This window comes from Trematomus bernacchii, unplaced genomic scaffold (assembly GCF_902827165.1).
Source record: "Trematomus bernacchii unplaced genomic scaffold, fTreBer1.1, whole genome shotgun sequence".
NCBI classification, from domain to species: Eukaryota; Metazoa; Chordata; class Actinopteri; order Perciformes; family Nototheniidae; genus Trematomus; species Trematomus bernacchii.
The window spans coordinates 9,692,369-9,717,071 of record NW_022988043.1 but is presented as its reverse complement, the minus strand read 5'-3'; the positions used below and the strand labels follow the sequence as shown (position 1 = coordinate 9,717,071).

Sequence of the window (24,703 nt, the reverse complement as noted above, 5' to 3'; positions counted from 1 at the left end):
TCGTGTTACTTTTTCGTTAATCCTATCTGTGCCTAAAGCAAAGATTGTTGAACAAACACTGTTAAACAAGTTATAAAACACAGGGCAGTAATAGGCCTTGCAGAGTTGCAGCTAGGTGTGTAAAAGTCTGCACAGTGGTGACCCGCTTGGTGACACCTTTCTTGCACCCTTTTAATAATGGCCTCTTTGTGTCTGAGCTTTGTTGCCAGCATACAGAAATGAAATACTGTCAAACCTGTGTTGGTCAACTCAACCTACTTTAGTACCTCTGTTTAACTTGTAATACAAATTACATTTATAATAATATTAAACATTTACAAACTGATGCCACACTGCTCAAAGAAACCATGCCCCCTGAGATTATATGACAAATCATTTTGTTGTCAATAAACATGAGTATGCTTGATCTTTACTGAAGCAAACCATTATCTGTTTACATCTCTCTTTAATTTTTCAGCAGACCTATAGAGACGGGAATTCTCTGGATACAGACGAAAATGAACACATCCTTTCCATGGTTTCCCATGAACCTCACCTGGAGTGGGAGGGTGTTGTGAAAAGGGAAAGAGGAGGAAGGAGCACAAGGGGATTATAAACAAGAGTCATGAATCTCCATCAGGTCCTCACTGGGGCTGTCAACCCTGGAGACAATTGTTTCTCTGTTGGCATTGTCAACAATGTGCCATTCACGGTAAGATATTTCAAGCTCTGGAAATATTTCCCTTCCAGACATTTCGGAGCTCAAATGCTGAGGATGTGGCAGAACTATCAGAGAGTTCTGTTCATTGAGTTGTTTTAAATATAAATGTAGTAGGCCGAACAAAAGTACGGTAAAGAACTATTTCTGTTCATCGGTCCTCTTGTGAAGGAGTCACCGTGAGTCACAGCTCATGTGAAAATCTCCCTCTGAGAGTCACAGAAGTAGGGCATTGGATTCTAATCTTATTCTTAGGGACACTGGCTCTAAAACAAGTGTAGTTGAAGTGACCTAACATCCAACTGTCTCTTTCCCCTTCCTGCTGTCCTCTTGTCTCTTGATAGGCTTATGCGTCAGGTTGTGACGTGGTGATTTTGGGCAGTGACTTTGAGCGTCTGCAGATCATCCCGGGGGCCAAACATGGCAACATCCAGGTCGGCTGTGTGGAGTGCTCACTGCAAGGTGGACAGGTAAGCAGAATGGAGAGGAGTTCTGTCATGGGGGGTTCTCAGGCTGCAGTGCAAACCAGGATGTTCCCTAAATACCAGATAATATTTGTTCAGCACAAACATTTCAGTTTTAAGTAATTTTTTTGGAGGTCAATATTGTGTTGTGGATTGATGGAATATAAAGGCTCTATTAAGGTGGCAACCATGTACAAACAGTGAAGAATGTGTGTGATACAATAATAATATACAATTATGTATTAATTTATGGCATACCTGATTCAACAAAATTGTGAATCAGTCAGGATGAAATGTTTTTGTTCTTCCATTTGCTTTAACGACCACACAATAGGGGATTGTTTTAGGCAAGCACAGTTCACAGGGTCAGATGAATAATATTTATCTGATTTGTCCACACAAAAAAATCTCCTAGTAAGTCAAGTACATCTAACTGCAAAGCATTAAAAGCTCAGTTCTGAATCGTGAATGGGTGGGCTAAACCATCTAGCTTGTATTGTTTTGATATCAGTAGAAATGGTACCAAAGAGGAAGTTATGTCCAAAAGCATATTAACTCATAAGCACCACACTTCTCAAACTTGACAAAGCAAGCCTTCCTGCTTTACAGGAAGGCTGCTTACAGTCACATATTTTATGATTCCTTCTAGCTACTTAGTAACAATGCTGTGATGAATAACATTTGGAGCATTCCAGGATTACTATATTTGCATACATTTGACAAATTAGTCAATAAATATATTATAAGTAGTATTCATTATTCCCAGCCCATCAATTTAAATGGGTTTATTTTTAATTGGGGATAGTGGCAGCCTTGTTTATAGCAGCAGACAGGCCTGATTCTATTCTAACGAAATAAAAAATGCTCACCCAATACTTCACTACTCTCCTCATGTGATGTTTAATCCAATTCAGTTGGACCAGAAGTAACCTCGCATGCCTCCAGCATGGTCCAGCATCTCTTTAAGCATGCTCAGTTGGTATGTTTACCAGTTCCACCTCACTGCCCCTCTCCACGCCGTGATATTTGCAATGCTATTAGTTTAACCAGCATTGTTGCGCACACTCCTACTATCACACTGTGTGGTAGCACTTCAGATCCCTATTGTACGCATTAATGACCCCACTGCAATAAAACATGTATCATCATAATGAAGAAAAATACATCCTCATTATGTGACATTACTAAAGTAAGAGCAAACAAATATGAATGCCAGTTTAGGTTTAAGGTTTGGGTTAATAAAGCAACAACAACAAAAAAGTGGGTTTAAACATTTTTGATTTCAAAGAAAAAAAGTTATCTCCTCTCACACAAATCTTTCCCAATACAAACTTTATGGGAAATCATACAAAAGAGTAGTTGTGACCAAATAAAGTAGTTGTGACCAAATAAAGGTGACTTTATTTTTATATTATATATATTAATATAATATATATTATATTATATTTTTTGCTGCTCAATTGCAGAACTATGTTGACTTTTTTTCTCCACTGAAATTGGATTGTAACGTATCCTGAAGAACAAGATGTTGACTTAACACTAGGTAGTTATGTCCTCGAGGCATTTTTGGTTTGTTTTCCAGGTACTATACACATTTACTATTGAGGCATGTCACTGTCTATACAAGCTTATGTTCTTTAGTTAGTCTTCCTAATTAGGATCTTGAATAAGAATGTGCACTCATTGTTTACTGACCAAATCTTCATAGTATTTAAATTGTTTTACTTTTACGTAAACATGCAGTTAAAATCTTCCAATGAGATACATTTTTTAAATGTTTTAAGCTTTTCAGATTGTAATTTACAAGAATAATAGTATTAGTAATGTATAAAGTGTAGTATTATTTGATTTTGGAAAAAATGTGTATTCAGTGAAATCGTTCATTCTGTATCAGAAACGCATGTCTTAAAATATAACATGTTGCCTTTTATTTATTCTTCTGATAGATTGCAGCTTCCTATGGAAGCATCGTGTGTGTCTTTGAGCCCGTTCAGCCCCCAGATCAGAAGGACACATCGCCGCCTGTGAGTAGCCTGCATTATCTTTCAGTCACAACCTAGTCATGCATGCAATCACATTCTCCTGAAAAAGAGACCTTTTCTTTCAGACAACTTTATTTCAAATAAAGCAGTATATTGTTCCTTGAAACCCAACGGAAATCACCAGGGAAAAACATATTTCAAAGTACCATCCTCACAGACATATTTCAAGAAGTTCTGCTACATCATTGTTAAACCGCCTTCTGTTCTTAGAGAAGTCAAAATATAGTCATGAAGAATGGAAATATTTTACATATCTTAAAGAAGCCAGTTCCTCTTTTATGGCAGGTTTCCTGGTGGTACAGCTGCTGTCCATTGTGGTCTGATCACATGTTGCTCACATGAGAGCAGCTTCACTGTTGGTGTATGCACTTTTGCTACTGATATAAGGGACAAAATAACATGTTTCATAATCTACCAAACGTTAAACAATCATGTTGTTTTTTAACATCGTCTTATTCTTTGTGTACAGAAGTTGAACTGCCAGTGGCAGAAGACTGGTCAATTTGTGTTGAAGTCTATGGTACGGAACCTGGCCTGGCACCCCACAGGTACTTTGACAGGAAAATACTGAATATTATACTCCCTCAAATAAGTGTTGGTATTGTTATCCCAGTATGTCAAACCTTCTTGCTATATATGCCTTTTTATATTTTATTTTGTATAAATGATATGATGGAGCATGTCAGTCCTCACAGTGAACGTGTTTTTGTGTTTCCAGGCAGCACCCTCCTAACAGGCTCTAGTAGCCTCCAGTTGTGGTCTCATATAGATGAAGTGAACGATGAAGCTGAAGAAGGAGGAAGGCAGAAAGAGATGACCATAGGAGACTTTCTTTCAGCCTGGAGGTGCATCTGGGAGAGCAAGTAAGAACAAATTCTGAACATGATGCCGCCTATCTCCTTAAAGAGGCTATGTTGCTTCCCTTTTTCTAAGGAAATAAAAAAAGGTGTTTCCCCCTATGTATGTGCTTAGTAAAAAAAAAAAAAAGAGATTTGTTTTGTGATATTATTTAATACTCCAATACATCTAACCTTAGATGTACTTGTTTTGTAATTGAATGAATTTCAAATAGTTGTAGTGTGTATTCAACATGATTTAGATCATATTTAATATTGAGAATACTGTTATTTTGTTTTTTGTCTGTAGGACCGCCTCTCCAGTGAGTTTAATGAAGTTCTCTCCTGATGGGGAATTCTTTGCTACTGCTGGACAGGTAAGTCAAGCTTTCATGAGTTCTTTAATATCCTACACATTACAGAAAAGCAGTATCATAGTGATATATAGATTAGGATGCTATTGTGTCCAAGTCATATTTGCACTGTCTTTTCATATTGATTCGTTATCATAAAGTAACTAACCAGTACTGCCTTTACAGGGGTTTTCAACCTAATAGCTTTAACTTCTAATGGCACACTCAACAACATGGTATCAATTATTTCCCTGTTTCCCTCTCCTCTTCAGGATGACTGCCTGGTAAAGGTCTGGTACAGCACCGGTAAGTGGAAGTTTGGTGTTTCCAGACTCTTCACACCTCCAGAGCCCAGTGACAGTTTCCAGGCAGAGCTGGCCTTCTCCTTTGTCTACCTGGCCCACCCCCGCTCTGTAACTGGCTTCTCCTGGAGGAAGACCAGCAAGTACATGCCACGGTATGGACCCTCGATTATTCAAACTGGCCTTTGTCTCGCTTTGGATTGATAATTATGCATGTTGTTGCCTATATTTATTGTTTGTTTATTTGTTATATGGTGCTCTACTACATTTACTTTCCTACATACTTGCCATTTGTCTCAACTAGTTTATCTTTACCTAAGCTTTCACAACTGAACACTACTAAAAAAAGCACAAGTTAGAACATTCACAACAGATAACATGAGCCTGTATTACCGGTGGAACAGGAAATATCTATTTTTGTTTATTCAACCCAACAGGATTAAGTATTTTGTGGGCTGAATGTGAAGGGAGTAGCTGTTGTAAGGAGCCAATTTAAAATAGGTCACCCACAGTGCTGTATTAAAGTCTCACATTACACTCTAGCCCTCTTTGTTACAGCACTGCTAATCTTATGTGACCTGTAAATGTTCTCTAGTGAAATTACAATGCGACACAGTTCACAGCAGGTTTAGCATGCAGCACTATTACTTTGGAAATGACTATAAAGAGATTATTCTTACCATTTCTCAGAGAATGACCACAGACAGTAAGACTGTAATGATCATGCAGACTTTCCAGTAAGCTTGTTTGTGCCATTAGGCTTCAGGAAGTACAGAAGTGGTGATCCGGATTGTACCGCTGGGTTAAAGGCCTTTCATTGGTTGCAATAATAAAACCGTGTCTATAATTCTATCTTGGGCAGCTTGTCCTATTTGTTTTAATTGACTTAACTTTTGCCTTTTCAAATAAACAAGTGTAGCATGTCTGTTATCAGAAGGGATTAGATTTAATCACATTTTTGTCACCAGTGTCACTACTACTCCTTTCTACCACTCTTCACTTTTTGACCTTACTTATCGCTCTAATGGTGCTTCTTCTTTGACCTGCTGTCGAGTACAACAATAAGCATTTGTTTATAAAAGTTATTTCTGACAGGTTCAGTCCCCTCTTCTAAACCCTTTTCCATTATCCTTCCTTTACCCCGTCCCCTTCCCTTCTCTTCTCTCTCCTACCAGAGGTGCAGTGTGTAATGTTCTGCTCACCTGCTGTAAGGACAGCGTGTGTCGGCTCTGGGCAGAGACGCTGTTGCCGGGTGACAGCCTCCTCTCAGGTTACCACAGCAACCACACTTCTGCCCAACACAATGACACGCCCAGATCTGCTGGCCCTTCTTGGAAAAACGCCTGCAATGGGAAGTCGCAAGGAAAAATGGCACAGGGAGTAAGTTACAGTTAATACAAACAAAACTCTTACCATAATTGTTTGAAAGAACTAGCTAAAACAAATGCAGTCTAATAGAGCAGTCAAGCAATTCTACTTTCAATTTTGACAGAAGTTTACATTTAAGTATATGGTTTTTTTTGAGGCTGTAGTTTGCAGCATAATTGAATTGTTTTATACTGAATGCTGTTCATAATATTTTGTCCACCCTTATTGGCATAAATGCAGTGGACAAAGTATTCGAGACAAAAAGAATCAGAAGCAGTTTTATATTGAGAATATCAACATCATTTTACTAAAAGTGGGGAAATAAAAGACAAACATGCTTTGCGCTATTTAGCTCTTACTAATAAGCCAGACTTAGTAAGAAAATAGAAAAAACTGATGAAGAGGCTCGTGGAGTTTGAAGGGGATTTGCTATCTGACATGAATATGCTTTTAATGCTTTGTACGGCTTCAGACAAGCATCAGTGAAAGATATTGGCCGTTTCTGTAATCTAAGCACTTAAAAAACATTTTTGATCGTTGTTTTATTTTTTCATTCAGCTACTGCTAACTCACATTTGTTCTGGTGGTGTTTTCTGCTTTAAGTGACCTAGAATGTTGCTGTAAGCCTAGCTAGGACTCACACACAATACTGGCACCCATTTTGATATGGTGATTAAACATCTATGGGTCTCACTTGCAAAAACAGAGTTCACGGCACATTAGATTAAAGTCAAATTGGTATGTAAATGTCTCCACTGTGCCTCGAGGAGAGTCTGTAAGGGTACATGTCTGGAATTATTCATTAAAATCACAGACTCAGATAACCAGGCAGTAGTACGAAGTAACTCTCTCCCAAAAACTGAATAGATGCACAGACAAGAGAACAATTTGAGTATTTTGCCTCAGGGTGGGGATTTCATGCAAAATCTATGAAGAGGAGCGAGACGATTCTTTGTTTGTTTGCTTGTCCCCACAGGATGCAGTGATTTGGGGATTTCACCACAATCTCATCTCCCAATAATCATATTAAAAACATTTTTTTTTTAAACGTTGTACTCATCAGTATGTACTTCATACAGAATTTAAGATTTCAGCACATATTTTACTTTTGACAAATATGTCGTTTTCAAAATGGAGAATGCAATTTGGATTAATTGTTCGGCCCTTGTTGATCTTAAGCATTCATAAAGTGTCATGCCTAAAACTATAGATACTTGTATTCAATATTCAGACAAAAGAAAAGAAAACATTTCAATTAATTGTTGCTTCCTTTTACCTGCTGCTCTCTCACTAAGATACTCTTTCATGCTGCCTGTTTCACTCTGGCTCTGACTTGTGCAAATTGTACACTTAACTTAAATGTCGTTCAAGGGACTATAACATTAAATTACATTCCCATTCCAAAGAGCAAGCACAAAGTATTGGAGCTCAACTCAGGCTGAGAGGAGAGCAGTGAAGCCCTTTTAGTTTACACGCATTGATAATTCACAACAGGTTTAACCTACATCGCTACAGCCTGGAAGGGGAAAGGGAGGAAGTGTTTCCCATCTTTGCCCACCGTATAAAACACTTGAGATTGAAATCTCTGTGGAGATGCATGCAATATCTCATTGTCTTTGTGATTGTACATACCTTTTATAAGATGGAAAAGCACACTGAAGGACGCAAGGCAGCATGCACTCATAGGATAAAGATTTCATATCTGTCAACAAATCAGATTTTCAGCACATAACAGCTCTTAGAAGTCACAATACATTACACTTGTTTGTTAATCCTCTAACTTGAATAACACATTTTCTCCTCACAGTCACAATTTCAAGAATCATTGCACGCCTCCTTTCATCGGGATGTCCCCCAGCCCTCTCTGACTGGCTGCCTGCCTCACAACCAGAGCCGACACTACAACCACAAGAGGAGCAGCAGCAGCATGCCCCACGCCAACGCGCTCTGCCACTTCCACATCGCTGCCAGCATCAACCCTGCTACAGGTTAGACTCACACACACAGACATTAGTATCTTTAACTCCATTGTTTTCCTTTTAATCATCCTTACAAGCATCTTGCACAACACCAACAATTCTCCAAATGTAGTGAAGAATTTCAAGCCACAAGATCAGTGCTTCTCAAAGTGTGGTCCGCGGACCACTGGTGGCCCGTTAGCGCCCCCTAGTGGTCCGTGAGTATACTGGTAAAATTTCACATTTGAAATAAATGTAAGTTTTCCGCACTCTCGCGGGAATATCTCCGCAATGGAGCGAGCTTAAGTTTCATGATGCTTCGATTGCGTGATATAGCCCAGCGCAACACCTTTGTCACACATGTTGCCACCTGTTTGTACCATTTTCAGGCGATTTGTAATCTGTTCTAGAAAAACGATGTGTTTTGGGATATTTGTGGAGTTAGGTCGTCCGCGAGTGTTTTTTTATTGGTTAAGTGGTCCTTGGTATGAAAAAGTTTGAGAAACACTGCACAAGATGGTAAAAAGTACTCTCTAAAGAAAAGGACACCACAGAAAGTATTGAACCATATTATTTATTCATAAACCCCTGAGACTGCATAGATGGTTAACTCTGCTTGAATAAAATCAGCTGGAGGTCAGAGGGCTTCAACTCTTTATTTCATATGGCAAGAAATGGTGTAAACCTTTTGCATTGCCTGAGGTTGTTTATTTAACATCCCAGTGAGTTTTTCTGTTCAGCTACAGCTACTCAGACTTAATGTTAAGTGTTTCCCCCTCTCTGTTTTTGCATGGCACTTTATTTAGACCTGAAGCCTTTGTGCCTTGAGGCTGAGAAGTGCTGTAGAATAGGATTTGAATGCTTGAATTATATATTACCAAACTTCAAATGATATACTCATCATAACAGATACATTTGTGTCTGCATGCCCCTTATCTAATGTAATGTAAATGTATGTAATGCTTTTTCTTTTTCTTCTCCAAACGTTGTAACCTCTTTATCACAGACATTCCTCTGCTGCCCTCCATCTCCTCTCTGAGTGCCGCCGATGATGAAGAACCTGGAGGCCCTTTTACTGTCCACTGGCTCAACAACAAGGAGCTTCATTTCACTTTAGCTATGGAGGTCTTCCTACAGCAGCTCCAAGGCAGCCTGGAACAACAGAACGAATGCTCCAACGAAGGTACAGAATATAAGGATCAAACATTTGTTTGAAGGGGTGTGCAAATGAAAATGTAATAACACTACAGTTTTATACTCGACATGAGATCGACAATATTATTTGTTTAAGCTGATACCGATAACCAATCCATTACCTGCTCTGCTTCCCATGGCTAATACAGACAACCAATACATTTACATTTGATATGGCTTATAGTCTTCTCAACTGAATTTTCAGGATTTACATTATGATTTGTATCTCTTCCAGAGCCTGAGGATGAGGAGAACTGTGATGAAGATAATGGAAGCAGGCCAGGCGACTCCCAGGAACCTGAGGCTGTGGAGCTCCCCCTGGCAGCGGTGAAGCACCAGGTGAACGTGCTGCTGGAGGAGTGGAACAAAGGGGCGGACATGTTGTTCAGTATCCATCCCATGGACGGCTCTCTGTTGGTGTGGCATGTGGACTGGTTGGATGAATACCAGCCAGGCATGTTCAGACAAGCTCAGGTACGTTCACTGCTGATGTGGTTTAACTTTATGTAAAAAAAACGATGGTTTTAAGAACATAGTGCCTTACCTTTAACTGTTTTTAGATACAAATAAACACACTCTTTTTCCTAGTTTGAATGGTCACACTTTAAAGATTTCAATTGGAAACTGTTATAAAGTCATTGAATAAACTCTGAGCAGACCTTCTCTTGGTCACTCGTGGTTGTAATCACAATTTAAGCGCTTCTGGGGGAAATAATTAATTTATCTTCTCAATAAGGCTGTGAATCATTTTGACATCTGTGATTTCTTCTTTTAATGGTTTCTCCTTCAACTGAGGAGACATATTCTAATGATGTGCTACTTTATATCATATTCAAAAGTCCCAGGATGCATTTCTATTAGTGGTGAAATAATGAGTTCCTCGTGACAAGGCACCGAGGGAGTCAGGCGAGGCAGCTAAATGAATCCCTGGTTTCATTGACATTCCATTTGATTAGGCCTGGCTGCTTGAGTTAGATAAAACGCTATTATTTATGTCACATCTGAAGAGAAAACGAAGAAGGCTGTTTCCCTCAAGTCTCCATCACTGTCTTAGTGACTGAATTCATTTTTGCAAGACAGTTGTCACTCAGCTTCTGAATGTGTTAGTTAGTTAAATGAGTTCTGTAGCTTCAGTGCCACCTGGGTCATTACCACAGTCACACAGGACCTTAAGCTCATATTGAATGCTTCTTTAAGCTATAATATAATAAGTTGATTGACTGAGCCATTCCTATCATTAACACATTAAGTTGAATTTACTCTAAATTAGATGCTATTTCATGCTATCTTGTCTCCTTTCTCTCTCAGGTTTCCTTTGTGTCCCGTATCCCTGTGGCGTTCCCTACAGGTGATGCCATCTCCTTGAGCCACAGTGTGGTTATGTACGCCTGCAACAAAAACGTAGATCTGGCTATCCAACATGGCAGACAGCGACCACCTGGGAGCACATTGCCTCAAACCAAATCGGCTCTAATAAGCTACAGAGGTCAAGGAAAAACTGCACCCAGCAGTAGTCTTCGACTGAGCATCTTCACCCCAAACGTCCTCATGATCTCCAAACACTCTGACGGCTCCCTGAACCAGTGGGCAGTCGGCTTTGCCGAGGACTCTGCTTTCTCCACTGTGCTCAGTGTCTCTCACAAGTCACGGTACTGTGGCCACCGCTTCCACCTCAACGACCTGGCCTGTCACTCTTTGCTCCCTCTCCTCCTCACCACCTCGCACCACAACGCCTTGAGGACGCCCGAGGCAGACAGCATCCTGGCTCCCCCCGACACCTACTCCTCTGGTTTCTCCCACCCTGCGTCTCTGCCCCGAGGGTCACGGCCCAGCAGGTCATCCCTGGGTGTAGTTTCCCAGGATCCAAATGCCATCTACAGTGAGCTTATATTATGGAGAGTAGACCCCGTTGGCCCGCTGTCTCTGTCAGGCGGGGTGTCTGAGCTTGCTCGGATCAATTCTCTCCACGCATCAGCGTTTGCTAATGTAGCCTGGCTGCCCACGTTCATCCCCAGCAGCTGTTTAGGTGAGAAAATATAATGTATTGTCTGGAGATTGTTAAAGCAACATAAAGTACTTGGCAATCAGCCTTTAGATAGACACAGGTATCTTTTTGAGATTTGTTCTTTTGTTTACCAAGTTGTTTTTGTTTCTTACAACAAAGGGAATTATCTTTTGCTGAAATGTGCTTTGGGACATTAAATCCATAAAGATATCATTTTTTCAGATCAGTTTTTGTACCCTCATTTGTGCATAAATAAAAGGCTCCTTTGAAAACAACTCATTTCAAGAAGGCTTTTACATTTCAAATAATATCCCACTAAAAACATTGTTGCTGGATTGGATATAGTCTTTAGTAGGGGCTTGGACTGTGAGCCGTAGGGTCGCCGGTTCAAGTCCCCGACCAGAGCTAAATATGGAGTGTGGACTGCTACTTGGAGAGGTCCTGGGCCCTGCCGTGGTGCCCTTGAGCAAGGCACCGGACATCCCCACAGCTCCCCGGGCACTGCAATAGCTGCCCACTGCTCCTAGTACTAGACTCCTGGTACTAGGATGGGTTAAAAGCAGAGAACACATGTCACTGTGTGCTGTGTGCTCTGCATGTGTGATCATTGAAGAGGGTTTCATCCCTCCAATTCTATTCTATATACAATATTTGCTTCTTTGTTAAATTAACTGTACCTAATTGTTCTATATTTTAGTTTTTGGTTATTTTTTGAAAACACTGTCTTACTCTCTTTAGGTGTGTACTGTAACTCTCCCAGCGCCTGCTTCGTGGCGAGTGACGGCCACTCACTCCGGCTGTATCAGGCTGTTATTGAAGCTAAGAAACTCCTGAGTGAGCTCTCCAATCCTGAGATATCAGTAAGTCCTCAAACAAGTCTCTGCAGCGTATGTTCAGCAAATCATTTCCCCTAGGACCTTTAAAGTGAAGTAATAAAATAAAGCTAATTTGCAGTCTTGTTACCTAAGAAGTGTTAATGTTTGCCGACTTGAGTCAATCGTTACACAGGATCACATTTAATAATGTGAGAAATTAGATGAAAATACTTCTAACCCAATACAGCAGAGTTGAAGCCCTAAGAATTAATGGTTGATTTTTAATTTATTTTTAAGATGTATTTATTGTGTCGTTTTATATCAAATAAAAATGTCCTTTTTGCATGACATATAAACGGCTTTTTCTGGCTATTACCATTACCTTTTTATCAAGCACAGCAATGTTAATAGAAACCTTTCTTAATTTTTCATTATTCATTTGAATGATTTTTCTCATTTGGCTCCCTATTTGAACATGCCCTAATGATGTGTCAATGTTAATGTGTTTCTCTTTAGAAATATGTCGGGGAGGTGTTCAACATCATCAGTCAGCAATCCACAGCAAAACCAGGGTGTATTATAGAGCTGGATGCCATTACGGACTTTGTGAGTATACATAAAGAAACATGGAGTGTAATTAAAGAACCTTACCTTTCTCTCACTCTGATCTGTCTTACAGTAAAGAGACTGTAAACATCTTCATTAAAAGGATATTAATGGAAACTTCCCCTCTGACATAAAGAACATATTAACTCTAATATATGTAAAAGCTATAGTTTAATGAAGACCATTGGTAGGATAAAACAGTCTCCAGTAGACTTCTGAATCTCCGTGAAAGGTCAACCATGATAAAACTGGTTAGGAGGCAGTTTTCCTTCTGTACATGTTTGTCCGTGAATGTGTGCGTGTAACACTAACACAGCTGAGTGTCCGTTTGCCTGTACATTGTCTGCTTCTGTGTAGCTTAATAATATCTACTGTTATTCTTTACAGCAGGGGAAGCAGACCCAGCTTCTTCATGTGTTTGAGGAGGATCTGATCCTCGGCAGTGAGAGAAAGGAGAACACACAGGAAACTCCTGATTCCCCTCACACTGGTACAGACAGAATAGTGTTTTTCCACTTAAAAATGTCTATCATAAAGGTTTAATATTTGCACCACCTTCAAACACATTCACAGTGGCATTGTTCATTAATATTCTCTGTGTTTCCCCTGCAGCCTCAAGCGATACAGCCTTCTCTGCACGTTTCTTCCTTGTGGTGGTCGAATTGACCCCGACAGGTCGCTCGCTCCTCCACATGTGGCATCTCCATCTCGCTGCCCGACCCATCACCACGGGTGGGTACTTTAAACAAAATACTCTACAGGGTATGGGAAAATGTTCTTATCACTGTCAAATAAGTAAGACAGGCTAAACAACCGTTTTTCTCAAAGAACTGGAAGCCTGACAAATTGATATTGTACATTATTAAGCAGTATCCCACTAATGTGAAGTTGTAAAGTTCTGAATTGTGTTATTTTGTATTGACCATGCTTCATTTGTAATAGTTTATGAACATCCTATAATTTATATTCTAATGAAAATAATAACTCTAATGCAGCGTCTGTCATAAAGTAAATCAATTAATTCCTTTTCCCCACAGAAGAGACCTCGACGAAGAACGATGCCAGCTCAGCTTCTGATATGAACAGCTCTACGTTTAGCTTTGACACGTTCGGTTCTCCAGTACCTCAGAAGAGTAAACCCTGCACTTCAAATCTGCAGAGTGCCTGTCGCCTCAGCCTCACAACACACAGGCTCTACAGCCAAGAGATGGCTCTGCCAGAAGGGGTGGAGGCCATCAGTGTGACACCTTCAGCAGGTGAGGGACAATGAGGACACACACTCGTGCACATATTACAAAAGTCTGTGAGCAGCATCTTGTAGTGACATGCAGTTTCGAGCACACAGACTCTGAGCACAACACAAGGGTGTAGGACCACAGTGATTATTAATTATAGTAGTAACAGTATTGTGATCATTTGTAATAAATAAAACAAGATGCAGTTAATCCCGTATAATAGCTAATACACTTGGCAGCTTTTGAGGTATTTACAGACACCAGTATTGACTAAGGTGCACATTTGTTGTTGCCAGGGGGACGTCATTTCTAAAGAAATTGGCCTTTAGTTAGAAAGTGATTGAAAACATTGACCTGAATAACCTTCTCGCAAACATATTGACATTCTGACTAAGAAAGAGCTATTGATCTAGAAAGAGGTTTTTTCTGTTTTTGTAACAATTACATATTTTTCATACTGACAAACATATACAGGGCTTGGACAAGTTTTTTAGAAAGTTTACTTCACATGAATGATGATTTTCAACTCTGTCGAGAAAGCCCACAAAATATCCAATACATAGGCTTTTTTTAACCATGCAATCCTATATACATTTAGACAGTTTATAAACTGTTTTAATGTTGCTATCTGCACAGCCTATAGCCTAATTAAACCTTTTTGAAACTGAAAAACTTCAAAGAAGTTCACAGAAGTTATAGTCTGAAAGCAAATTACATTTTGTAATTAAAACTTCATGCAGAATAACAATGTTCTTCTTTGCAGGTCACCTGAGCGCATCATGCTCTCTGCCAGCTGATCGTCTGCCTTACCTGCTCGCTACTTCCTGTTCAGATGGAAAGGTGCGTTTCTGGAGGTGTACAGTCATGGAGCCTTCAAGTATGGACAACCTGGTGTACCAGTGGGAGGAGTGGCCTCTGCTGGTGGAGGGAATGCTTTCTAACAGCAGCGCAGTAAGCGTGCAAGGTCATCCCATAGAAGTGAGCTGCTGCCACTCTGGACGGATCGCAGTCGCCTACAGGCAGACACCAAACTCCCCTCTCAACTCAACACCTTACCTGAACTCTCAGGGACTTTTGACTTGTCCTCCTACTCTGGCCTGCTCCCCTTTTATAAACAGTACCAACACCCACATGACCCCAACTGTGACTGTACAGCATAGCCCAAATCTCACCCCCAGCCCCAACCAAGCAAACACCAATGAGCCATTGGTCCACATCAGCATCTTTCAGTGCGAGTCCACTGGTGGCTCACAGTGGATTCTAGAGCAGACCATAGTCCTGGACAGCACAGAAAGTGCCAATATCCCAGGTGCCATGGACTGTCCTATACCTAACCAGTACTGTCCTGCCTCTAGTAGTGCGAGCCTGGTTCATTTGGACTGGGTCTCGCAAGAAGACGGGTCACATGTCCTCACTGTTGGTATCGGCACGAAGATTTATATGTACGGCCGTCTCTCTGGGAAACCTCCAGAACTGGGTTTGTCATCAGAGGCCAGTAGAGACCTGAGCTCGTCCCGTCTGGTTCTGCTGCGCTCAGTCAATCTGGTCTCCTCTGTGGAAGGCTCCTTACCCATTCCTGTGTCCCTCTCCTGGGTGAGAGATGGCATTTTGGTAGTAGGCATGGACTGTGAGATGCACGTCTACTCCCAGTGGCAGCCCCCGGCCCCACTCAAAGCCGCCGTTGCCCAGGACACAGACATGAGCAGCAGCGTCTCCTCCATCATCTCTGCCGTCAGACAGAGCCAGGAGGAGGGGCTCAGCTCTGGGGCCCCCATGTCTACACTGGCCCCTCCAAAAAGGGCCCTGACGAGATCCATGATGAGTCTTGCTCAGAAACTCAGTGGGAAGAGAACAGCTTACGACCTGCCGCTGGAGAAGGAAGATTCTGGGCTTTTTGAAGCAGCTCACCAACTCTTTCCCACTCTGCCCCAGTACCACCCTGTACAGCTGCTGGAGCTCATGGATCTCGGGAGGGTACGTTAAAGAAATTACTTTAACTTTTCCTTTGATTATTTCTTTCAATAAAAGCACACAGGTCAGCTCAGTTTTATCAGTTGATTACATTTCATAAGGTGTGAAGAAAGAAATAAAGCAAACTTATACATTTGAGAAATAATGGAAAATTCAGATGTTCTCCCTTTGTTGTGTCTTATAATTTACAATATCTGTCGGTCTAAGGTTCACCGTGCGAAAGCCATCCTGTCCCATCTGGTGAAATGCATTGCTGGAGAAATTGTGGCTCTTAAAGACAGTACGACCAACCCTGAGAAACGCCTGCGCTCTCGAACCATCAGCGCCGGAGGCAGCACGGCCAGAGACTCCAAAATGTTCAGCAAAGCAGAGAACTCCCCCCCTGACTACACAGAGATAAGCTCCATCCCTCCGCTGCCTCTCTACGCCCTGCTGGCAGCTGATGATGAGGACACGTCACCTAAACCTGGTGAGGATTCAACTTGTGGTTTCATAATAATAATAATAATAATAATTATCCTCAAAGTGTAAGAGACTGAGAATAATATCCCACCCTTTGGTCTTATAAGGATTCAAAGTGAGAGTCCTGCTCTTTGCTATTTTAATACAATCTACTCTTATGAAATGCATATCTTGTGTAATTTATCTCTGTCTTGTGTCCACCTACAGATAAAGTGGGCAGTGTGAGTGGAGACAGTGGGCACGGTTCCATTCACGCTGATGTCTATGATGAGCTCTTTCAAGCGCCCAGCATCGTGGACCTGGACCCTCTGGAAGATGATCAAGAGGAAACGGGAAACAAGGTCCGTTTTCTGTTGACTTATGCTTGGTTAAAAATATTTGTTTTAAATGAGAGGACAGCAACGTCTTTGGCTCTTTTGGTATTTGAGTTAAAAAACTTAGATATGCATAATTGCGCATGTCAAGGTTAATTTTATACATACATCTATCTTTGTGATGGCTAGGTCTCTAGATATTGCCAAAAGATTTACACATTTAGAAAAGCTTGTATATTCAATTCAATACATTTGTTTTGAGTTTCAGCCATGACATATTCTCTGTTTTATCCTTATTTCCTGTCCCTCTCTATTTTATGAAACAAATAAAAAAAATGCAATTCAAATCATTTTACAGACTGTCCTGTCTTATTTCCTATCTGTAGGTTATTGACCTGTCGCAGTACAGTCCGACATTCTTCGGCCCAGAGCATGCTCAGGTTCTGTCCAGTCACCTCCTGCATTCCAGTTTGCCCGGACTGACCCGTATGGAGCAGATGTCTCTCATGGCGCTGGCCGACACCATCGCTACCACAAGCACAGACCTCAAGGACAGCCAAGGCAAGAGTAAAGGTACTTCAGGAAAATGACACGACAAATAAGGCCTCTTGAAATAGATAGACCCGCAGAAGATAAGTGCTTCACAACATCATGTAAATATGTTTAGAGGTTGTAATAAGAGCTGTCTGATTGACCAGGTGGTGAGACGCTGGATGAGTGCGGTCTGAAGTTCCTGCTCGCCGTCAGACTCCACACCTTCCTCTCTACCTCGCTGCCTCCAGCACACCGGGCACAGCTGCTACGGCAAGGTAAAGTTGTTTTCAAATTGATTTCATTGGGGGCATTTCATAGCTGACACACACACAACATTCAACTCACTGTACAGGGCAAAACTAATATAAATATAAATGTTCTAATCCAATAAGAACTCTATTTATTGGCAAAATGCCTTAATCTTATTTTCCCCTTGTACCATTTTGCAAGACTTAATTTGAGTTTCCATGTTGCTGCCTGGAGATCTGTCTCCCTGCACCCTCCTTTTAGATATTGCCCACCTAGGTATCATAGAGGTACAGTATTTCTATAAAGAACTAGGCAGAGGAGGTTACTGATGTCTCCATTGTAGATTTCTGACAGTAAATGTCGAAGCAAGAAAGGTGAACAATAAATAGTCTAGGCATCATCCTTAAATATTGCAGTGAAGTGACCCTTTAGCAGGGCACTTCATCGCTGTATACTACGATAGAACTTCTCAGTGTCCCCTTACACAGCACTGTAGCTGGATGATGCAACTCCCTGCTTTTTATATATACTGCTTTTACTCACTAAACAGTGTTGATACTCTACCTATGAATCTTCTCCATTTTCCATGCTTTCTTTTCCTTCTCTCTTCAGGCCTGTCGACATGTCACTATGCCTGGGCCTTCCACTCCGAGGCTGAGGAGGAGCTGCTGAACATGCTGCCTGCTCTACAGAAGGGACAGCCCACCTGGCCGGAGCTGCGCTCCATGGGCGTGGGCTGGTGGCTGCGCAGCACCAACAAGTTACGCAAGTGTATAGAGAAGGTGAGGCGTCCAGTGACAGTAGTTAACTAATGAATGCACTCAGTAGAGATCTGTGAGATGTGTCTACTGTTTGTCCCCTGTCTAGACGCAAGTGCATCAGACGCATTCTTCTCTCCTATGTGAAAGATGCTAAAATCCAATAAGTTGTCACATAAAGGCTTTGAAGGTTGGCCATTAGTGTTAGCTCTATCTACTGCTTATTGATTGCTTCATTTATGAATAAAGTGTCATCAGGTAGGTGAAAAATGACATTTAGCTGAGGTTTCTATAAAATAAAAAGGGGTGAGCTTAATGTGTTTTTTCCTCTGTGTTGTCAGGTTGCCAAGACTTCTTTACAGAAAAACAATGATCCTCTGGATGCTGCTATATTTTACCTCGCAATGAAGAAGAAGGCAGTGGTCTGGGGATTGTACAGGTAGGAACAACTGTTATTATTGCATATAAAATCAATCCTTTCCCCCCTGCCTTTTTAAACAAGATTGTTTCTTTCAGATAACTAAAGATCTATGACACAAGTATTGTTGTTTTGAATTCATAATGTCTTTCTCTCCAGATCTCAGAGGAATGCCAAAATGACAGAGTTCTTCCGCAACAACTTCAGTGAGGACAGGTGGAGGAAGGCAGCCCTGAAGAACGCGTTTTCTCTGTTGGGGAAGCAGCGGTTCCAGCATTCTGCAGCCTTCTTCCTTCTAGCCGGCTCCCTAAAGGATGCTGTGGAGGCAAGTGGAAAATAGACATGACACACTGTTTGCAAGAAGACTTGTTCGTTCAACTGCGGGTTCCGCTTGTCAGCCTGGCTACCTAAGTTAGTTAAGTTAAATCATTTCTGAAGCATTGTACGCACGTCGTTTTTTCCAATAATTCCTAGTCAAGGGTAGTGTTTGACTGCTTATTAAAAGCGGAGAAACCACATTCACATAAACGGATCTTGGCTGCAGTATTTCTGTAGCGTGTGGCATCTTTTTTTATTATTGAAGCGGCTCAATAGATTCCCACAGGGGCTTCTTTGTCAAGAGCTTTTAGCACAGTGCAGAATTATTGATGCTGGCGAATTTACTCTTGGGTGTTGGTGTCTATCCGGCTTTTGTGAGAAGCATGTTGATACATTTATAAACCAGCATCAACACATTTTTGTTAAAGCCTTGTGAATGGGGACACTACCTACTATCTTCATTTCTTGAAAATATACTTGCATAATTTTTGTTCGTTAATGTGTACAATCATTATGCATAGTTGTTAAAAGAAAAGCTGTAGTTTAAACGATTTACATAGCTGTACTAGGTTTACTGCTATTTATGCTGGTTAGGTTAAGCCACAAAAACACACACAAATCTCCATATTTTTGCTCACATCAAGAGGGATGCTCCGGTCATCTTGTTTGCTTAGCCCTTTATTCAGATCAAGGACATTTCTGTTCTGAACATCCCTGAAGCAATGAGTCACATTATTTCATCTGTGTGAGTAACTGGAGCTTCTCTGAGCATTTTATGTAAATGAGTGTCACCCAGGTAAAGGGCTATCATTGACTTTGACTCAGTGGATGGGAGGTAGTCTCATTAGAATGCAGCTCACACCTCACCAGTTGGGAGCAACAACAACTTCAGCTATTAACTCTTTGCATTGGGCTGAGACTTTTTTTTTAGCATTATTTTTTGCTTATTTTCTTTCCTTTTCTACAGATAAACAACTAGAAAGCTATACCTTCTAATATTAATTATTCCTTCTTTGTCCGGAATATACATGAATTGTCTGCTTATCTCACACAATTCAGGCCTGTGTCAAATGTTCAGAAAGCTTTTTTTAAATGAGAACAGTCAGTGAAGAAATGCTTGTTCTCCTCCTCCAGGTGTGTATAGAGAAAATGCAGGACCTACAGCTTGCACTGGTGATCTCCAGATTGTATGAGTCAGAGTTTGAAACGGCATCCACCTACAAAAAGATCCTCCGGAGAAATGTTCTGGGACAAGACAAGCAGGTTTGTGTACATCCTCCTGAAGCTTGTGTTTTTACTGTAGAAGATGCACATATTCATTAAACTGTACAGTGTTATTTGACTCTCCAGCATTTTGCTAATTAACGAACAGCAGAAACCATAATGAGCCATTGTAATTCTCCCCAAATGTCAGATTCCCGCCCAGAAGGATCCGTTCCTGCGTAGCATGGCTCACTGGGTCCTGGAGGACTACAGCAGAGCGTTGGACACTCTCCTCGAGCAGCCTGCTGACAGAACCAGCTCCCGGTCCACGGAAAGCAAATGTGACACCGGTAGGTCTGCAGTGCTCTGCTTTTATTATTCCTCCACTCCATTCAAAGGTATAATTAGGAAGGTAGAATGGGGAACTTCAAAACAAATATAAACGTGTGTTTTGTTCTTATTATGCTAAAGTTTCACTCTTTATATAATACTCAAAAAATGTTTTGAAATACCTTGTATGGAAAAAAAAAATAAAATATTTTTTAGTAGAATCTGACACTTTCAAATATTGAAATCTTAGAGTCGATGTAGTGTGTACTCCCTGAAGCCTTTAAGATATTTGAATGCTCAAATTTCCGGCCTTTCAAATGCAGCATTGCAGGTAAAACACAGGGGGTTCGACTATACTGCAGAATGTATTTTTACACTGTACGGTTGAATCTACTTTTCACACAAAATGGCTCAGCTTTGCAACTATTTTTGGCGCTTTAGGTATATGTAATTGTGAAAGTAATTACAGCTTCTCGCCACAGGAGACGGTTTAAATTTAAAAAAAATGTACACGACTTATGAATGGATGAAGAACTGAACTGAATATGAACCTCACTTTAACTTAGGAGCCAAACCAGTCCCAGAGCCACAAATCTGTGGTACATGTGTTTCATTAATGATGTTCTCAAAGCCCATTCTTATAAGCTTACAGAGCAGGAAACACTGGCTTAAATTGAAATGGCTCCTATACTTTAGGGCAGGGGTACTCAATTTTTTTTTATTAAAGGTCCAGTTGTGAACATTATACAAAGTCACTGGTCCGGATCTTGCCTGTCGGTAAACGGCGCCCCTGTATGTATACACACACACATTCAATACATACATACAGTATGGTGGCTTGAACTAGTGGGAGAAATGGCACTGTTTGTCTGTAGTCAATGCTTTGAACCTCGGCAAAAAAGGCATTAGAAGCATTAGAAAGTCAAGGTAAACTTGCAGTTAACTTGCGGTCTGCTATGCGTGTCACGCTCGCACACACAAGTAAATATATATGCACGTTCATTCTCACAACGCGTCAGACACAAGACGCGCGTACATGATGATGTACATTAATTTATCCGAATCAGATTTTTTTTTTTTTTTTTTTTTTTAATATTTTTTTTTAATTTATAATGGGACACAGGGTTCAGTCCGGATTGATTTGCAGTTCGGTCCGGATCCGGACCTTGGTCCGGAGTTTGAGAAGCCCTGCTTTAGGGATTAGGTGCGGTCCTTGCTGGTTTTCAGTACGAGTCATACAGACATGGTTTTTGTCAGTCAGCGGCTCTCAATAAGATGACCGTTTTTGAACTAGTATCTCCACTCTTTACCAGGCTTTAAGTAACCACAGAGGGCCGTTTTTTAGTGTTTAAGTGCTTACATGGTTGGATGCCTCAATTTGTTGAGAAGTTCAATGAAAATACAGCTCAATTTCTGTCTCGAACTAAAACACAGCTTGTTTTTGCAGGTACTTTTGTTAAAGCAGTAAACACAGATAACATGTTCTGCTCCTTTGTATCTTTGACAGGCTCCTCTTCAGTGTCTGCCTGTAACCCTGAGGTTTTCAACTTTTACACCTACCTTCGAACCCACCCACTCCTCCTTCGCCGCCACTTTGGCTCCTCGGAGAAGGCTAAAGTTGGACTGACCGCTGAGCGCCGCAGGGCAGACTCCATCAGCCTGGAGGAGAGGAGACTGTTTTTCACAGCTGCTTACGCACACCTTCAGGCTGGGTGCCCCATGCTGGCACTTGAAGTCCTCTCCAAGATGCCCAAAGTCCGCAAGCATTCCAAATTCCCACACCATGAGGGTGCAGGCATCGCGGCTGAACTCAGCGTTGGGAGCAAAAATGGACAAGGTTCAGAGCAGGACTGGTCTCAGTCGGCTCTGAACGGCTTCGAGTCAGACAGGAACAGCTTGTGCAACAGCCGCTCAGATTCAGTGTTGAGTTTTGACTGGAGCGGCCAGCCGTCGATGGCACATCCTGATGAGCCCCTGGAGCTGAAATGGGAGAGTGACAAAGATGATGAAGAAGAGGATGAAGAAGAAACAAAAAATGGTAAGAGTGGCAGAACTGAAGACGGCAGCATTGTGTTTCAGGATGCTCAGGATGCGCAGGATGCGCAGGATGCCATGTCGCCGCTATTGGAGACTGTGCCAGGAGAGGAGAGTGAGGATGACTTCCTCGCTCCTTCTAATGACATCTTGGCGGCCCATCTGAAGTTCACCGCCTGCCTGAAGATCATGACCAATGAGCTGCGGACACTGTCCACGGGCTATGAACTGGATGGAGGGAAGCTACGTTACCAGCTCTACCAGTGGCTAGAGAGAGAGGTAATGGCACACACATGATTAAACACTTAAACATACTGAAAGGTCAACTCCATAATATTTGTTTAGTTAAGTTAAAACCACATATTATATTTATTAATCCGAGCACTCGCATTCATATGTAGCACCAACTGTTCTTAATATTTGTTTAATTTATGAACAGTATAAAATCAGCAGGGAGAGAAGCATATACACAGCTGTTTGCCTCTCATCTCTGTCTCTGTTGTTGACTGTTTGTTTGTTTGTTTTCTCAGTGGTTTGCAACAATTGGAGGAAATTCAGTTGGTCCAAAAAGTTATATTCACACCCAAGCAAAGAAAGCATTAATTCATTATTTAATTTTTTTTAACTGATTCGATGACCTTGTAGTTACAGATTTTACTTTTATAAATTATTTTTCAGCCATGGCAACCCTGCTTTGGTAAAGCATTAGTCTGGCTGCACCCTTAAGTTCACTCAACTAAAGTTTTATAACTTGCATGACTCCCACAGATCTCTCTTATCTTTAAGTTCACTGTTTTAAGATGTGATCTCTCTGTCATTGCATATAAACATCATATTGATAATAACTTGTTTCTCTTGTGAGTTTCTTCTGTTTGCAATTTAGTAAATTTTGTTGTCTTTCACTCCCACGTATGCAGGACAAATTGACCCTAATATATATTTTGTATCTTTCTAACCCAGGTCGTGGCTCTCCAGCGCTGCTGCAGCTACAAGCCCTGCTTGCCAGAGCTGTCTGCCCCGAGGGGGGCGTCTGTCTCCGGGCTGGGCGAAGAGGAACAGGTGGGTGTTCATAGCTGGAGGCTTATAGATTTGTTCGATGTTCATGACAAAAATCAATGCAACACAACGGAACAGTTTGTCTTGACACAGTTTGAAAAATTGTAAATTGAAAAGATTGTTGCACCGTTGACCTTGGATATCTCAACTGCTGCAGAAAATGTTCTTCTATTTCAGTTTGAAGAGCAAATCGAATTATAAATGGCTTAACATTCAATTCTAACTATGTATTTAAATACATGTCATAGACCTGCTACTTTATTAATTGTTGACAGAACACATTCATGTCTGTGTTGTCAGCTGGAAGACATTGGCTTATTTACGTTGGTGTTGATAAATCTGACTATGAAACTAATAAAGTAAACATTTTCCAGCCGGGGAGCCCTCGTGCTGACATCCAGAGGACCAGGTGGCACTGGCTGCAGAGCAACCAGCCCCTACTGAGGATGTTTCTGAGCTACTGCAGCCTACATGGCTCCCACGGAGGAGGACTGGCCTCTGTGCGCATGGAGCTCATTCTGTTGCTTCAAGAGTCTCACCAGGTAATTCAAAATATAAATGCAAACTTGCAGCCACTGACAGACGCTTTTGAGCGGCTAAAGTTAGTACGGCTCTGTCGTTGATGTCACTGTAATAACTTAAGTTGCTGATGAAATGGATAAAACAATTAGTCTCTTCATCGATAAGTCACTTAATATGGTATTCTTGACTTAACACTCGGAAATCCTTTGCTGAGATAGGATGTTAAATGTATTCACTGGTCCTGGTCTGCTTTTATTTTTGTATCTTTTAATATGTCATAAAGATTGAAATATCTTAAATTTAAGAGGCTGATCAGTTATACATTTACAGCTTAACAAACAGCGTGCCTGATTCTCATTAATAAAGGTTGTGCAGCCTCACCAAATCTTATAAGTCAGTTGGTCTGAACATACCTGACACCACAGATGTAAAAAAAGCTAAATGTGTGATCAAAACTTTTTGAAACACCAAAATGAGCTGCATGTAAAAACATTTACACTGGAAAGCAGAGCTGCAGTATTTTCGAACAGATCAGAGAAAGCCGAACATGAAACCATCTGAAACGCACACTTACTCACTCAGACCCACTCATCGTGCACTGGCGATAGTCTGCCCCCCCGAGTACTGGGCTGGCAGGTTGTGCTGATTCCCCCGAGCTC

General features: G+C 41.2%; 1 protein-coding gene across 1 annotated transcript in view; it reads left to right on the top strand.

Moving 5' to 3' along the window:
* Positions 1-604: 604 nt before the first annotated feature.
* The window catches only part of LOC117473228 (dmX-like protein 1), a 45,333-nt gene continuing 21,234 nt past the window's right edge, over positions 605-24,703 (top strand). The window contains 30 exon segments of the mRNA XM_034118752.1: positions 605-691; positions 1,042-1,167; positions 3,108-3,185; positions 3,673-3,751; positions 3,922-4,066; positions 4,350-4,416; positions 4,665-4,849; positions 5,870-6,074; positions 7,870-8,050; positions 9,027-9,203; positions 9,450-9,688; positions 10,523-11,240; positions 11,958-12,079; positions 12,551-12,640; positions 13,028-13,130; positions 13,253-13,372; positions 13,678-13,896; positions 14,639-15,849; positions 16,054-16,315; positions 16,516-16,649; positions 17,009-17,195; positions 17,321-17,431; positions 18,018-18,187; positions 18,505-18,602; positions 18,741-18,906; positions 20,034-20,162; positions 20,314-20,452; positions 21,940-22,745; positions 23,427-23,525; positions 23,897-24,064. Of these exon segments, the coding sequence (XP_033974643.1) occupies positions 605-691; positions 1,042-1,167; positions 3,108-3,185; positions 3,673-3,751; positions 3,922-4,066; positions 4,350-4,416; positions 4,665-4,849; positions 5,870-6,074; positions 7,870-8,050; positions 9,027-9,203; positions 9,450-9,688; positions 10,523-11,240; positions 11,958-12,079; positions 12,551-12,640; positions 13,028-13,130; positions 13,253-13,372; positions 13,678-13,896; positions 14,639-15,849; positions 16,054-16,315; positions 16,516-16,649; positions 17,009-17,195; positions 17,321-17,431; positions 18,018-18,187; positions 18,505-18,602; positions 18,741-18,906; positions 20,034-20,162; positions 20,314-20,452; positions 21,940-22,745; positions 23,427-23,525; positions 23,897-24,064 (6,621 nt within the window).